General features: G+C 38.5%; 1 protein-coding gene across 2 annotated transcripts in view; it reads right to left on the reverse strand.

The window, feature by feature from the left end:
* The window catches only part of cpne7 (copine VII), a 128,582-nt gene that overhangs the window by 52,728 nt on the left and 59,416 nt on the right, over positions 1–16,438 (reverse strand). For both annotated transcript variants that reach the window (XM_063067039.1, XM_063067040.1), the window contains exons 4-5: positions 5,467–5,541; positions 3,135–3,218 (exon numbers count right to left, since the gene is read on the reverse strand). In XM_063067039.1, coding sequence (XP_062923109.1) covers positions 3,135–3,218; positions 5,467–5,541 — 159 coding nt within the window. The remainder of the gene's footprint in view (positions 1–3,134; positions 3,219–5,466; positions 5,542–16,438) is intronic.

The following is a 16,438-nucleotide window of genomic DNA, read 5'->3' on the forward strand; positions in this document are numbered from 1 at the left end:
TTTAATGTCCAAAAGATTATTTTCCAATTTGTAAATGGTCACATGACTTCCTATAATTTTAATGATATCATATCAAATCTTTACGTACCCTATTGAACAGTTTATTATAAATAGATTAATAATGCCTCATGAGACATGTTAATTGCACATACTTCATGTAAAATATGCCTTTAGATTTCGAGAAATACAAATTATAGAATTACAGTAATCAATCATATACCCCATTCATAAGTTCATATCAGTTTTATGAAAGAGTTATTTAACTGTTTCCATTCTCTTTCCTCACAAATCTTCAATTCTTTCTAATTTAAGCGTAAATCTACTTCCACTTTCATACTTACTATTGAATCTGCTACCTCCACACTTCAGTCAGTGTATTTCAGATCACAGTAATCTGTTCAATAAAATAACTTTCTTCTCAACATGTTATTTCCATCTGCTGAGTTGGTGTTATTATTATGAACCTGTTTTCCATCGCTTTCTTTAAATCTTATGACAGCACTGTGCATCCCAAAGGAAACTCAAGAGATTACAGATGCTTAATGTGAAGATACAAACAACTGCTGGAGGAAAAAATCCTGCTGCAGGATCGCAAGTCAAAACATCGACTGCCCCTTTACCTGCACAGATGCTGCCTGAATTGTTAAGTTCTTCGAGAAGTTTTCTGCTATACATTCTAAATTGATTTTAAGAAATATTCCAGCATTTGTGTGAATGTGTTTCCTAATCTGGCACAAATGGCAAAGGAAATATGTATTCATGTCAATCCCTCAATCACTACCAGCCTCCCCTTCTTCCAGCACAGCCCACTCCAACTCCCTGCCCTAGAAGCATATCTCAAAAAACATTTGCTGCCTCTCTTGGCTTCCTCATGTTGGTCCGTAACCCTCATCTCTTTGGCCAAACGTTTTTTGTCAACTGATTAGCATAACACCAATTCTTCTTTATCAACGTTTCTAAGAAGCACCTTCATTCATTCTACATAAGTTTAGAAAGCTGTCTTGTTCTATTATTGATGGCTTTAATGAGGACTGCCATACATAACCAGCTCAAACAGAATATTTTTAAACTAACAATAGAATATGTTCATTAGTCTTAGTAGGCACTTGCTTCAAAAATAGCAATTGAAATTGTTATTCTGCAATGTACATCACAGTGCACTGTAGGATTTAAGTGACAAGCACACTAAAAATTCTTTGCTATAGTATTTTGCAGCCTTGTTAACATCAAAGTAAGCTAGACCTTGGACTGCAAAGCATTTATATAAGAACAAATTTTACTTCCCTGGATTTAATGTACAAAATGTAGTTCTGTTCCTTTAAAGATACTATTTGAAAATGCTGGAAATTTTCTTTTGTCTGGTTAAGTTCAAGATTTGAAAGGTGTTTGGATTTGAGATTGACATAAAAATATAAGATCATTATAAATGAAATCACATAGAACGAGACTAAATCTTTTTTCTTACGACATTCGGTATGAACAATAGAAACAGTAGCAGGGCCAGCCCATTCAACCCCTTGGAGTTGTGGGGAACTGCACCAGGTCCCACCAGATGCAAAACCAGCAGGATTTGCAAACAATTAGCAGACTGTCAGAGTTCTTCCATATATCGGTTTTGTACGGACCACAATTTATATGATAAAAGCAATATAAGCTCTTAAAAGCATATTTTTCCTAGTTTTAATGCAGTTACTATATTGCCTTCCCTTCTTTTTTGGAAACATTGCATGTTCTGATTAGTGATCCCAAATTGATCTACAACCTACGAACCAACGAACCAACTCAGCACTCATTTCTTTGTCACTAAGTTTATTCATATATTTAATATTTCACATTCCTTATTTACAGAATGTTTATAGCTCAGAAGGAGGCAAATTTGCCCATGGAGTATGTAACTGCTTAATGTTCGAACTATCTGGCTGGTCCCTACCCTCTACACAATGCCCTCCAGCTTCTTTTCTGTTACATAATCATCCAGCTCCCATTTGAATGCCTCCACTCCGATCTGTAGTAGTTTACCTTTAGGACCTAACTATTTGCTTTAAAAAATAATCTTCATGGCACTTCACAAAAATGAAAAAGTCTGCAGGATGTTGGAAATTCAAGCAACACACACATAGCCCTCTATTTTTCTAAGCTCCGTGTACCTATCCAGGAGTCTCTTAAAAGACCCTATTGTATCCACCTCCACCACCATCACCAGCGGCCCACTCCATGCACTCACCACTCTCTGCATAAAAAAACTTACCCCTGACATCTCCTCTGTACCTACTTCCAAGCACCCTAAAACTGTGCCCTTTCGTGCTAGCCATTTCAGCCCTGGGAAAAAGCCTCTAAATATCGTAACAATCTTTGACCCCAGCATCTGCAGATTATTTTGTGGTTTGGAAATATCGTGTTGCAAAAGGAAATCTTGAAATGCTTCCACTACTGCTTGGGCTTGAGAGTGAGGAAGGATCAGAACGTCTCAAGTCTTATTGAAAACCACCTGGAAGAACTACAGAACAAAATTGAATAGTAATTTTTCTTTCCTCTCAGCACAAGTGTATGACAGGGTTAGGGACCTTTTCTCTGAATCTTCTGCTCAGCCTGAGAGCTTGACTTTGAGAGGAGAGGAAGAACTTTGTGAGCTGCAGTCTGATCGTGCACTCAAGATGAGATTTACTGACCTGCCTCTGGACAAATTCTAGATTTCTGTGAAAGAAGAGCATCCTGCCATTCGTTGGAAAGCAATTAATAGTTTGCTGCAGTTTTCAACTTCTTACATGTGTGAGCAAGCTTCTTCTTGTTTAAGAAGCGTCAAGAGCAAGGATAGAAATTGTCTCATGTCAATTGAGGGTGAAATCCATGTGTGCTTATTATGTTTGCCTTATGAGTTTTTTTTAAAAAAAGAGGTTAATTTCAAGAAAGGTAAGCTAAGCTTAACCACCTGTTTTGTTCAAGAAAGATTGGCTAAAAATTCATTCTCTACTCAAAAGAGCATTGACAATTATTTTTGGATTATTATATCTACAACTGACTGATCCTGCTAAAGTACTGTGAGCTGTAGAATTAATAATTTTTATGCAGGGTTCCCTGAGACATGAAAGACTGCTGTAAGTACATTTTGGAAATTCCTCACATATTTTACATACCTCTGTCCTGTAGACAAGTTGCTCACTCTTATCATCATTAATCCTGTATAGCTCCAGAAAAGGATCTGATTTGCTGAAAAGATCCTGTAATGATATGAATGAAACACTTATTGCTTTTCTGTTGACCATATGGGTGCCATGGTAACATAGTGGTTAGGACAACGCTATCACAGTCCAGTGTGTTCCAGATTTCGGAGCTGGGGCTGTTCTGTAAGGAGCCTGTACATCCTCCCCACGGAATGTGTGGGTTTTCCCCGGGTGCTCTGGTTTCCTCCCACAGTCCAAAGTAGTACCGGGTAGGTTGATTGGTCATTGTAAATTGTCCCGTGATTAGGTTAAGATTAATCGGATTTGTCGGGAGTCGCCATGGTGATGTGGCTCAAGGGGCTGGAAGGGCCTACTCCATATTGTTAAATAAATAAATAAATTGTTAGCTTCAAGGCAATTTTGAAATGATTGATGTGACAAGTGAACCAACTTGAATTTACATAGGATGTAAAATTAATAAGATCAAAAATACCAGCTGATGGATCATAGGAAAATAGAAGTATATTTAGACATGTTACGCAATTAGAGAGAAATACTGCAAACAAAACTCAAGCCAATTAACTATGACCTAGTTATTTCATGTTTCAGAACATTTCAAACAATTATTCTTGGTTCCCAAATTCAACAAAAATCATGCAAACGAAGTCCCATTGTGGAAAGTTCTGCTGATTTGTAACCTTCTGCCTGCCTCCTTGCATTATTTTCATGTAATATCTAAGAGGGTGAAATTACTTGACAGCTCTCCCACTCTATCAACAAAACGTCAGCAGATATGGTGGCAGCAGAGTTGTCACTCACTGCCTGTTGTAGTTACAATGAGCAAATGGAAAGGTGTAATCAAGTTCATCTCCCTGAGTGCATCATCAGCGTAAAAGCAAAAACCAGACTATTAGTTAACTCATGCAAAAAAACTAAAAATATTGCAGGGAAATTTTGGAGAATGTAATTTTGTGGGTGGGAAGCTGATGCATTTAATCATCTTATTTTGGCAGTACAGATTATTCATGATTTTTACTGAAAACAACTTGGGGACAAAGCTTCTTTTAATTTTGGTCAAATTTAAAAGGATCTGTTTGTGGGACTGGAACCCCTTGGTCCATATTCTCAAATCAACAGATTAAAATTTTATTTGACTGTCATGAAGCATTAAAGATAAGTCTGTTTCTAAAGTGGAGAGAGTAGTTGGTGGAAAGCACTAATGCACATTTGGTTATTCAGAAACAACTCAACATTAAGGTTTAATTCTCATATACCTTGCGTAAATTTATTCAGATCTCATATGCTTAACTTCACAAAAAGAAAAATCCTTCAAAGTTAACATTTTATATTCAAGTATTTATGTAAACAAGATTGTATAATCAATAGAATTGAATCACAAAATTGTGAAGACTGTTTCATAAACTGCTGTAACTGTTTTTTTAACTGGATGAAGGGACTATATACATTGTAGCCAATTTTGTTGAATATGTAGGGGAAGGATGGGTTTAGCAAGTTGTGCAATGAGGTATAGATAGACTCAGTAATGAGCTTAAGTTGACAGATGGAAACAATGTGGAAAAATATGAGGTTATCCATTTGGGAAGGAAGAATAAGAAAGCAAATTATTATTTAAACAGAGTGTTCCACAAAATATTGTACAAAGGATTCTGAGGGTTCCATCCAGTATATAAAATATAAAAGATTAGCATACAGGTGAGCAAGCAATGAGGAAGATTAACTAAGTACTTCACTTCCTTGTAAGAGGAATGGAATATAAACATAGAGGGAATTTTGATGCATTTTTACAGCACAATTGTGGGACTCAGCCTTGATTTGGTTTTAAGGAAGTAAGTACTGTATAGACATGGTGCACAGGGGTTCTGTAGGTTAATTCACAGGATAATAAGTTTGAAGTATGAAGAAAGAATGAGCAGGCTGGGCTTAAACTCACTGGAGTGCAGAAGAATGAGGTGATTTATTGAAAAATGTAAGATTCCCAGGGGATTGACAGTTAGATATTGCAATTACACTTCCATTAATACGGTGCCTAGGACTATGAGGGAATCGTTTCAGAATATGGAGTTGCTATTTTCAGGCAGAGATGTAGAGGCTTACTGCCAGAGGCCTGTGAATCTTTAGAATTCTCTGATCCAGACTGAGTCATTGGATGTAGTGTGATGGAGAATGACAAACAATTAAACTATGGAGGAGTTGGGGAGAGAGCGGACACCAAGATTGGATCACCCACTTATGTTCTTATTTTTAAAATGTTTTATGTTCAATTTACTGCCTTAAATCCACATACCTTATCATCCAACTTCTTAGCACAGAAGGCTAATTCCACATAACCATTGTTTCCATTTATTTCCTCCGCAATAACCTGTGAGCATAAACAGGAAAAGACAATGCATGATTGTTACATTAGAATTAGGCAAATCTCACAGTTTACACAATGGATTGAAAAACTGGAGAATGGTGAAAGTCCAATTGTTCATAAAGAGAACCAGTCACCAAAATGATAATTGTATATGAGAATTAAAGGCATACTTCAAAGCAATTGCCGTCACCTGACTGATTCTGTGGAAGAGGATATTATGGAGATATCAGTGTTGGCCACTATTATAGCTCAAACCATATAGTAACTTGTGGATACGGTTGTTTAGCTTGAAAATCAGCAGGATGAAGTTTGCATTGCTTTGTACAAGAAGTAGTACAATATAGTATCTCTCTCTCTCTGAGATTCAACATCCAGACAGGTTCTCACATGAATATGACGCATTTAGATGACAAGTGCTCATGGAATTCCCTAGAACCATGTATGTCTTGTCCCTTTTTGTAGAATTTTCATGACTCATAAGTTTTAATCTTGGCCTTAAAAGAGCATTCAGCCCGTTGTGCCTGTTCGGTCATTCATTAAGTTCCTGCCTGATCTTTTAGTTCAGCGCCACTTCCTTCTGCAGTGCTCACAATTCTGCCGTTCCATAACTATCTAAAAATCTACCGGACTCTGCCTTGATAAAACACAGTGACTTCCTCAAAGGCCTTCTTGAGTAGAGAACTGCAACGATGCACAACGGTCTGGAAGAAGCTTATTCCCAGCTCAGTCACAAACCTTTGAGGCCAAATTACCACATTGCTCTAAAAGCTAATCAATGCAAGGATGGTGTACAGATTTTAATTATCACTGTAAAGTTTAAAGAATGTTTCTCTTCACTTTTTCTTTTTTTCCCTTTATCTCTCTCTCAAGTCATTTCACCTACTTTATATAATATTATGTTACCTGCCATTAAAATGGACTATTCCAACCACCATCTAGTTCACATACGACAATATGAATTTTATCTTTAAAGAATGGATGCATTGTACTTGGTGAACTGTTAGATATCAGGAATGAAAGCAGTTAGCCATGGTGTTCCTTCGTAACCTGGTACAGTTATCCTTTCAATGAATGGGTCACCTCTGCTTGGAAGTATGATCTGCAAAGTTTCAATCTCATGCTGTGTCACTTTCCATTCTGTCAGAATCACTCATTTCAAGTACAACATCATATCATCCTGACAAATAGACTCCTCAATCTCATGCTCCAAGAAACCACATTAATTTCCTCAACTTTTGTGTCCTTGATAAGGGATCTGAAACTTTTCCAGATGAAAGATTACAGTAAGTAGTTTCTTCTCAATTTGTGCATAATGCCTCTCTCCTTTCAGCAGATTTACTTTTATTTGCTATTTTGTAATTCTCCCAGAAAGAACCACAACATCAGTTCTTTCTCATCATTAATATGCTGAAGTACCACAACATAGACAACCAGCTAGATTTTGACAGCAACTCTTAATGCTGTCCAAAAGCAAACTGTCACACTGGCTGTCTCCCTAACTCGTTCACCTTCTTGTTCATGACATCCAGCCGACAGCATTTCACTCCCACCTCCATGCATCACATTCTGCATAACCTGCAGAACACGTTCATCTGGGTGACCAGCATGCAAACACCTGTTGGCCTCAGCGTTTTCCTTTACCGTCTTGATTGCTGTTGGATCTGGCTTTAGGTTATCACTGGTGACCATGTGAAGATTTCTTTCATTTAGAACTTCAGTCATTGTTTGCTCATCTTCACCTGTCTCTTTCGACTTCTGATTATTTAGGGCTCTAGACTCTGGTTCAAGATCTAATTCAACAATTTCTGCATCCTCAAAGAACGGTACGTTAAATCAGATTAATTATTAACATTGAGTACTTCCCACCAAGACAGCACACACCTGTCTGAAATTCCACTAGAAACTGGTAATACTTGATTATATTTTTTCCACTTATATCGACTGAACAATATACTGAAGCCCCTGACCCCAAGCTATACATGCAAAAACCTATACTCTAAGTGCTCACTGAAATATTTTACCATACTTAAACCTTGCTGTGTATTTAATATTTCAGCAATATTTGAGTAATATCGTAAATATATTGTTTTATTAAGCACTCTGTTGTTTACATAATTCATTACAGGTCATATGTAAAAGTGCATGAAAGACATACGTCATGACATCACCGCATCATGTGTGCGTGACCCACTTAAAGTAAAAACATTTTCCCCATGTTTTTCTTTAGATTAGTTTCTGGAGTTACAAAACATAGCGATCTGACAAAACATCTTCCATTGCCTTCAAAGGATAGGGGCTCCTCTTCTGAGAACCTCAGAGTGAATGCTACTTTGACAGCTTTCATCAACACTCAATGGCCAACATCCCCAACCCCCAACTTTCTCCTCTCTGCAACTTAAAACATGCTCAATTTCTCACTTTGAATGAATTCCTGATCTGAAATGTCAACTGTTTCCCTCCCCACAGATGCTGCTTGACGTGTTGAGTGCTTCTAGAGATATAGAACATTGTAGCACAGAAACAGGCCCTGTGACTGATGTAGTCACTGCCGAATTGTTATTCTGAGTATTTTTTTAACTATTTTTGTTTTGGATTTCCAGCTTCTGCCTTTTTTTTCAAAAAAACCCTCTATTTACTAGCAAAGGCACTTTGCTCATGCAGCTACTTCCAACCGTCTTCAACATTGTTTTCTTTCCAACTGCCTCAATACGAGAAGCCATTCATCACATGAAAGAATCGTTAAAGAGATGAAAGCATTAAAGAAAAATATATGCTGTATATTTGCTGATCGATATTATACATCATTCTACCTCAGTTATAACCTGCCTTTAGGGAAACAAGCCCAACATCTCCTGCAAAATCAAATAACTTGGATTCCCACCCTTCACTGAAACTCAGGAATTAGACAAGCCCTTCCCACTCCCATATACGCAGGAGAGCCTGCAGGTTTTTGATGTGGTAATGCTCCTTCACTGATTGGAAATCAATACTCATGATCAGAGTGACTGCCAGACTGAGAGCCAGCACTGTGGGGGGAAATATCAAGACTTTGGGACTGTATTCTTTAGAAAATAGAAAATTACGAGGAGATTTGATAGAGATATACAAATTTATGAAGGATATAGATAGGGTAAATGCAAGCAGAGTTTTTCCACTGAGGTTGGGTGAGACTACAACTAGAGGTCACGGGTTAAGGGTGAAAGGTGAGAAGTTTAAGGGGAACATGAGGGGAGACTTCTTCACTCAGAGTGTCGTGAGAGTGTGGAATGAACTGCCAGCACATGTGGTGCCTGTGAGCTCAATTTCAACGTGAAAGAGAAGTTTGGAATAGGTTTATGGATGGTGGGGGTATGGAGGGCTACGGTCCCAGTGCAGGTCGATGGGAGTAGGCAGTTTAAATGGTTTCAGCACGGACTAGATGGGGTAAAGGGCCTGTTTCTGTGCTGTACTTCTCTATGACTATGATTCCTAGCTTTCCCACTAGAACCTCCACCTCGCTACGAACAACTCCACATTAAAGCCTGGCTCAGGAAGAATTCCCCAGTTGAATTAGTTAGTGAGATAGAGATATACGTGACCTTTAACACAAATCTCTCCAGAGGACCAAATACAGCCATTTCCAGCGTTAAAAGCCCTAGAAAGTCAATATAATCAACAGCCAAAGCCATTTCTAATAGGGCTTACAAACACTCCTATTCATTGACATTGTATGAGGATCAATTCCAAATAAGGTTCTTGCAATACTTTATGAAAGTCAAATATCAAATAAAAATCATTTTAAGGGTTTTCTACTTGTACATATATTCATATATATCAAGGGGAAACGAGTATAGTGTAAGAAAGCTATGCCATACTAAGTGTTCAAAGTTTGCAATCACCTAGAAGATCTCAGTAGATTCTTGGTGCCTTTTATGGTTTTTGCCTTCTTTCCCTGTCTGTAAGATGTGGTTTCAATCCCTTTACCTTTCAATTGCCATGTCACCCATTCGGTATGGATCTGCCTCTGCTACTCTGCTTTGTCCATCTACTTTCATGTCAATTTTTCTATTTGCTCAATGTGAATCTAGTCATCTTCCAGGCCTCATCAATTCCAGTGCTTAGCAAAACAGCAAACGTTCAGCATATCAGCTGTGAAATTTCCACCAAAAGAAATTCGATTTGGGGCACCGTCGAGATCAGCTCTGAAAGTTCCCAAGCCCATTGACCTGCAAGTTCAGAGTAAAATAGGCAACGATTTTCAATTTTATTGATGTACGACCCCAGAAGACAATTGACATCATTGGATTTGTCCATCACAGGTAAAGCCCTCCCCACCATTAATCACATCTACATGGCACGCTGTCGCAGGAAAGCAGCATCCATCATCAGGGACCCCACCATCCAGGTCATGCTCTCTTCTCATTGCTGCCGTCAGGAAGAAGCCCAAGTGCTCACACCACCAGGTCTAGGAACAGCTATTACTCCTCAATCATCGGGGATAACTTCACTCTAATGTTCCCACAACCTACAGACTCACTTACAAGGACTCTTCATCTCATGTTCTCCATATTTATTGTTCATTTATTTATTTGTTTGTTTGTTTAGTTATTTATTTTTATTTCTTTTTTTTCCTATTTGCACAGTTTGTTGTCTTTTGTTCACTGGTTGAACACCCAATTGGTGCATTCACTCATTGATTCTATAAATGTGATTATTCTCCAGACTCATAGAGTATGCCCACAAGAAAATGAATTTCAGGTGACACATATGTACTTTGATAATAAATTTATTTTGAATTTTAAACATTAGAACCAAGTACAATTAGGAAGCATTTCCTCATGAAAATTCATATTGGAAATTCGTTAATTAATTTCTCCAAAACATTGAGCAAAATCAAAAACAGTCCTTTCCAAACCCTAGGCCCATAATTCAAGTCAGACAACAATTGGTTGCATAGCAAAGGAAATGGGATGACCTTGCTTAGAGTTTATATCAGGTGGAAGCAGTAAATGTCAATGGGATTAGTCACCCGTTCTGGTACAGCCAGAAATGAACCATCCTACGCTGGGCTCACTTGGGGCTGTGGGTGAATTCAGTGATTGCAAAGGTATGTTTAGAAAACCACTTGGTAGGCTGCACTTGGAGCCTGTGTGCAGTTTTGGTCAGCCCATTTCTGGAAGGATGGGGAGGCCTCACCAGGAAGCTGCCTGGATAAGAGAGTATGAGCTATAAGGAGAGGTTGTATAAACATGGCGACACACACGAGATGCTGGAGTAGCTCAGCAGGGCAGGCAGCAGCTATGGAAAAGAGTATAGTCAACGATTCAGGCCGAGACCCTTCAGTTTGACGTCAACTGTTCCCCTTTCCATAGATGCTGCCCGGCCTGCTGAGTTCCTCCAGCATTTTGTGTGTGTTGCTGGGATTTCCAGCATCTGCAGATTTTCTCTTGTTTGCATAAACATGGATTGTTTTTTTCCTGGAGCAGCAGAGGCTGAGAGGAGTCTTGATAGAAAATTTATAGAATTGTGAGGCGTACACAGGGTGGACAGCCAGAATTCTTTTACCAGTCAAGCACTAGCAGGCATAGCTTTAAGGTGAGAGGGGGTAAAGTTCAAAGGAAATGTGCAGGGCAAGTATTTTTACACAGAGGGCAATAGTGATGTTCAAGTTGTATTTTAGACAGGTACATGAATCGAGAGATATTGATCATGTACAGGCAAAAGAGGTTAGTTTAATTTGCCATCACACGCTGCCGAGGCATCATGAGCTGCAAGGCCTACTCTAGTCCTGTGCTGTGATCTAATCGTGGACAAGGGCTTGAGACTAGTGAAACAGTGCAGTTGTTGATTTAAACCAAATCCTATCCAGAACAGGCGGATGCACTGGATGAATAGTGCATTCTGATGATCACAACGAGGATCTCAGACATCACGATAGGCTTTCATTCTGACTTTGAAATTATAGATTAACCATCTGTTTTAGTGTCAGAAATATCTATTGGGGGAGAAGAAATACGGCGACAATTTATCCTGTTTATCCAGTCTAATTTTGCCTCATTTAGGTTCCTCCATATATCTAAAAGTACTGAGAACCTTTCCTTTAATCCTGCTTTCATTTCAGCAGGGTGTAACAACATGTAGTGACAGTAAATAAGAACACTGAGCAGAAATCTGGATAATCACATGGCAGCAGCTTATGTTTTTCTGTTGAGAAAAGTACATGGAAACCCTGAGTGCAATAAAGCAAATTAAAAATAACAATACTACCCATGATGAGACCCCTTAATTACAGCCACTTTAATTAACTTGTCTGGTCTAACATTTGAGACAGAAGTGGACAATAATAAATGTCATCTACAAACAACTAGCTAATCTAGTTTACGACTCATTAGGGGTACAAAACTGTGAGGCACAATTTGCTTGATTTTGTGCATGGAGTAGTTGGCATCCACTTTGTTTTGATTTTGAGTAGCACCATCAAGAGTAAGTTGGGCAGGCAGGGGGATAGGAGAGGGCTGAAGAAGCATTAAAAAAAAAGGACTTCTCAGCACTCTCAAGCCAATGCCTGCTTTGATGCAATTTCAGCACAAAAATTAATATTATTCCTTGTGATTTGTTCAGCTTTGCAGATTATTCTCTGAGAATTTTGGAAATATTACTTCAGTGAAGGATACTACTTGGCCCATCAAGACTATGTTGGTCTGAGTAAAGCATTCCTATTGGTCCCATTCCCTGCTCTTTCACGGAACAGACTCAACGGGCCAAATGGACTAATTCTGCTTCCTTGTCTTATGGTCTTTCCCAATGTCGTGCAAATTGTACTCCCTCAAACACTTTTCCAATCCCTTTTAAAAGTTGTTTGTGTCTGTTTACATCAGTTTTTTAGGCAGTAATTTTCTACCACAGTTTTCTAAGCATATACCATGTCTCCTAAAAGTTAGTTTAAGTTCAAAGTAAATTTATTATCAAAGTACCTACTGCATACATCACCCTATACAACCCCGAGATTCAATTTCTTGCGGGCATACTCAGTAAATCCAAGAAACATTTTTAAAAAATTGAAAGACCACAAACAACAGGACAGACAAACAATCAGTGCGCAAAAGACAATAGACTATGTAAATATAAAAGAAAAAAACAGAAATAATGATAAAAATAAATAAATACCGAGAACATGAGAGGAAGAATCCATGAAAGTGAGTACATAGGTTGTGGGAACGTTCAGTGCTGGGGTAAGTGAAGTTATCCCCACTGGTTCAAGAGCCTGATGGTTGAGGGGAAATATAGTTTATTGCATATATACTATATTACTATATGGAGTGGCTGAAAATTTTCAATGTTGCTGTATTCTATCAGATCCTTAATAAATCTAAATATCCTTGGATAATGCAAAGGCTACCCAGAAAGCAGTCATTACTTTGTCTCATAATACAGTACATATGTAGTCTGTTTGATTACAGAAGTAATCCAATAAGACTTGTTCATTGTTGTCTTTGTATAAATAATTTTAGTCTCGATCCTATCCTTCCCAACTATTCTGCAAGCACATTATTCCTCAAATATAGAGATCAACCCATACATAGATTATACTGTGGCTCCAAAGCAATTTCATTCTTTTAATCAGCTCTGAAATTTATTTAAATTATTAAATAAACATATACAGTACTGTGCAAAAGTCTTAGGGGTGTGTGTGTGTGTGTGTGTGCGTGTATATATATATATATGGGGTCTAAGACGTTTGCACAGTATTGTATTAGTCAATGTAGAGTGGAGAGCGAGTTTGTAGAAGCAAGGGATGTTGGGAAATGGCAAGGGTGGGGCACCATGGGAGGGGCTTGGGACAGGTGGCAGAGAAGGAGCGCCAGGACAGGGGGTGGTGTGGGTGCAGACACACCCAGCCCTAACACACCAGGCAAGTTACTGGAATTGCTAAAGAAATGCCAAAATATAAAACATACTAAATTTCTATTAATTAATTTTAAAAATAAATATTCAATGAAAATAAAATAAACTGAAAAATGAGCTCAGCTTTTTAATGGAGGTTGTTGATCCCATTGGGATGAATTGGGCAGAGTGAGACATTTCAATTATGAAGGGTCAAGTACAAAGTGTATCCAGTCTGTCAGCACTTAAAACTACTGAATGCCCATGGACCCAGTCGTGACACAGGGATACACAGAGGTCTGGTCCCCAGCACGTTACAGTGCACAGGCGTGGAAGTACAGACCATTTTGACCATCATGGAATCATCTCCCTCTGCACATACATGGCTCCTCCATACAGAGAGCTGAGTGCACCAAGTTCTTGGGAGCTCACATCTTGAACGACCTCACCTGGTCCCTCAATATCACCTCCCTGAACAAGAAGGCACAGCACCACTTCCACTTCCTGAGGAGGTTGAGGCAAGCGAGGCTCCCCCCCAACCCCCCACAACCCTCCATCTTAACAGAATTTTACAGGAGCACCATTGAGAGCGTCCTGACAAGCTGCTGGGTTGGGAGCTACAGAGCACTGGACCGGAAGTCCTCACAAAAGACTGAGAGAACAGCTGAGAGGATCATAGAGGTCTCCCTACCAAACAATGGGGACATTTATCAGAAGCGCTGAGTACACAGGGACCTTAGTATTCCACCCATCCATCTAGCATCCTCTTGGACATTCAACCATCAGGCAGGAGACTCTGATTTATAAAAACAAGAATGGTCAGGATGGGAAACAGTTTCTTCCCTCAGCCATTAGGGTTCTGAACTCCCTGTCGCATCGTATTCGAAGTGTCAGCAGATAACTTGTACTGTACCCTACAATATTTAACTTATGCCCTTTACTTTGTTTATCTATGCTTAACTCATTTGTAGATTTAATTCTTACTTTCCAAAGTTATTGTGTGTTATGTGTACTACTGTGCTTTACACTCTGGTCCAAAGAAATACTGTTTCATTTGGTGGTATACATGTATATAGTCAAAATGACAATAAACTTGACTTAACTTGATAGGCACTAAGCAGTGGGCCCTCCATTCTCCATGGAAGTGTCAATGTGCTCTACATATGTACATTCTGACCCACTTTCCTCAAATTTCTTCCTGTACCCCAAACTAAAATTGTTAACTCTTGGCCTTAGCTCCTTGAAAACAACACACTAGCATCCTTCACCCCAGATCCTTTGCCTCCAGATACATCAGTTCGGTTCTTGAACCAGTTTCTTATCCTCCATTACCTTCACTCCATGTCCCCTGTGAGAAACAACTTCCAATTTCCCATTCCATTCCAGCCACTCAACCTCAGAAAAGCTGTGTAAGGCTTCAGAATGGCTCATTCAATCTGTGAACAAGATTCATTCCACCGCAGCAATGAGGACATTCTAAACAACATTTAAACTTAAAACGTCAGATGGTGAGAACAGAGTTAATAATAATTAGTTGTTAATGCTATGGTAATTCATCCTTATTAAACCGGCCACATGGAAAGCACATTTATCATTAAAATTTTCATTTTGCAATGCTCATTAAAAAGATCTTTGTTTTAATAAATCTGTGTAAGATAATAAGAGACGTGGGGTGTAAATTATCTTAATATTGCAGTTCATTTATCCAGATTAACATTTTCTCAGAATGAGACCCTGAATGCTAACAGATATGATCCATCAAAGAGCCATCTTTTGCCTGATCCCGTTCTACCCAAAAATTATTCCCTAATTTGCATCCTATTCTTATTTCACTCTCAAAATCTTACTGCTTCTTTACCTCACCTTTATATGAGTTCTGAATTACGATGTTTTTCATCTTCATTTGATGAAGCTTAATTATCTCTATATTTAACTTGCTTCTCAAACTATTCTCCATTCCCTGTCTCTCTGTAAATAAAACAATTTCCATTTCAAATCCACTTTCTTTATTTTAATGTTACACTTGATTCACTTAAACTCAATAGAAAACCACAGCACTAAGGGAGTCGGATGTGGAGCTGATTTGCCCTGCTTTGAACTAGGAATAAGGCTCCAGCAGAAAGGATGAATAACAGGTTTGGAAGAATCGCCTTACATTGTGTTAAAACACAGAGGGAGAAGTACTTGGTGTTTACCAAGTGTATCCATAGCAATGTAATATTCTCTGCTGTTAATCACATGGTAAAAACACACATAAAAATATGGCCTTAACATACTTATTGACCGTTCAATGTAAATTTATTATCAAAGTATGTATATGTTACCATATACTATCTTGAACTTCATTTTCTTACAAGGAAAAAAATAGAATAGAATTTTACGAAAAACTTTACATAAGCAGACATGGCCAGCAAACATCGACATGCCAAACCCCAATGGAACTTTGTCACTGTGCCCGCCCCCAGATCCCAGCGATCTATGTGCACTCTCCAGGAAGCTATTATAACTGAAAATGTGAAAGGAGGAGTGTGATCAAAGATTAATGTATAAGAAGCAATACAGAAATTGTGAGACTGAGAATATTATGTGATATAGTAAATAACTAATAAAATTCAAGCAAAGGTAATAATAAATGTATTGCCCGTGTAGAAAAGTCTCAGTAGATAGATAGATACTCTATTGATCCCAAAAATTACAGTGTCATTGTAGCATTGCAAGTGCACTGATACACAAACATACAAATATTAGATGAGAAGTAAGAAAAAATAAAACATAAGTTACCTCAAACAGTCTGACAGGAGGGGGTCATCACTTCCCTGGCTATAGGTTGACTCATTATAGAGCCTAAAGGCCGAGGGTAAGAATGACCTCATAGCACTCTTTGGAGCAGCGCAGTTGTCTTAAACTATCACTAAAAGCGCTCCTCTGATCAGCCAAAGTGGCAAGCGGAGAGTGAGAGTCATTGTCCAGAATTGCCAGGATTTTCTGTAGGGTCCTTTGTTCTACCACAGCCTCCACTGTGTCCAGTTTGACTCCT

The sequence above is a fragment of the Mobula hypostoma genome, chromosome 14, assembly GCF_963921235.1.
Source record: "Mobula hypostoma chromosome 14, sMobHyp1.1, whole genome shotgun sequence".
NCBI classification, from domain to species: Eukaryota; Metazoa; Chordata; class Chondrichthyes; order Myliobatiformes; family Myliobatidae; genus Mobula; species Mobula hypostoma.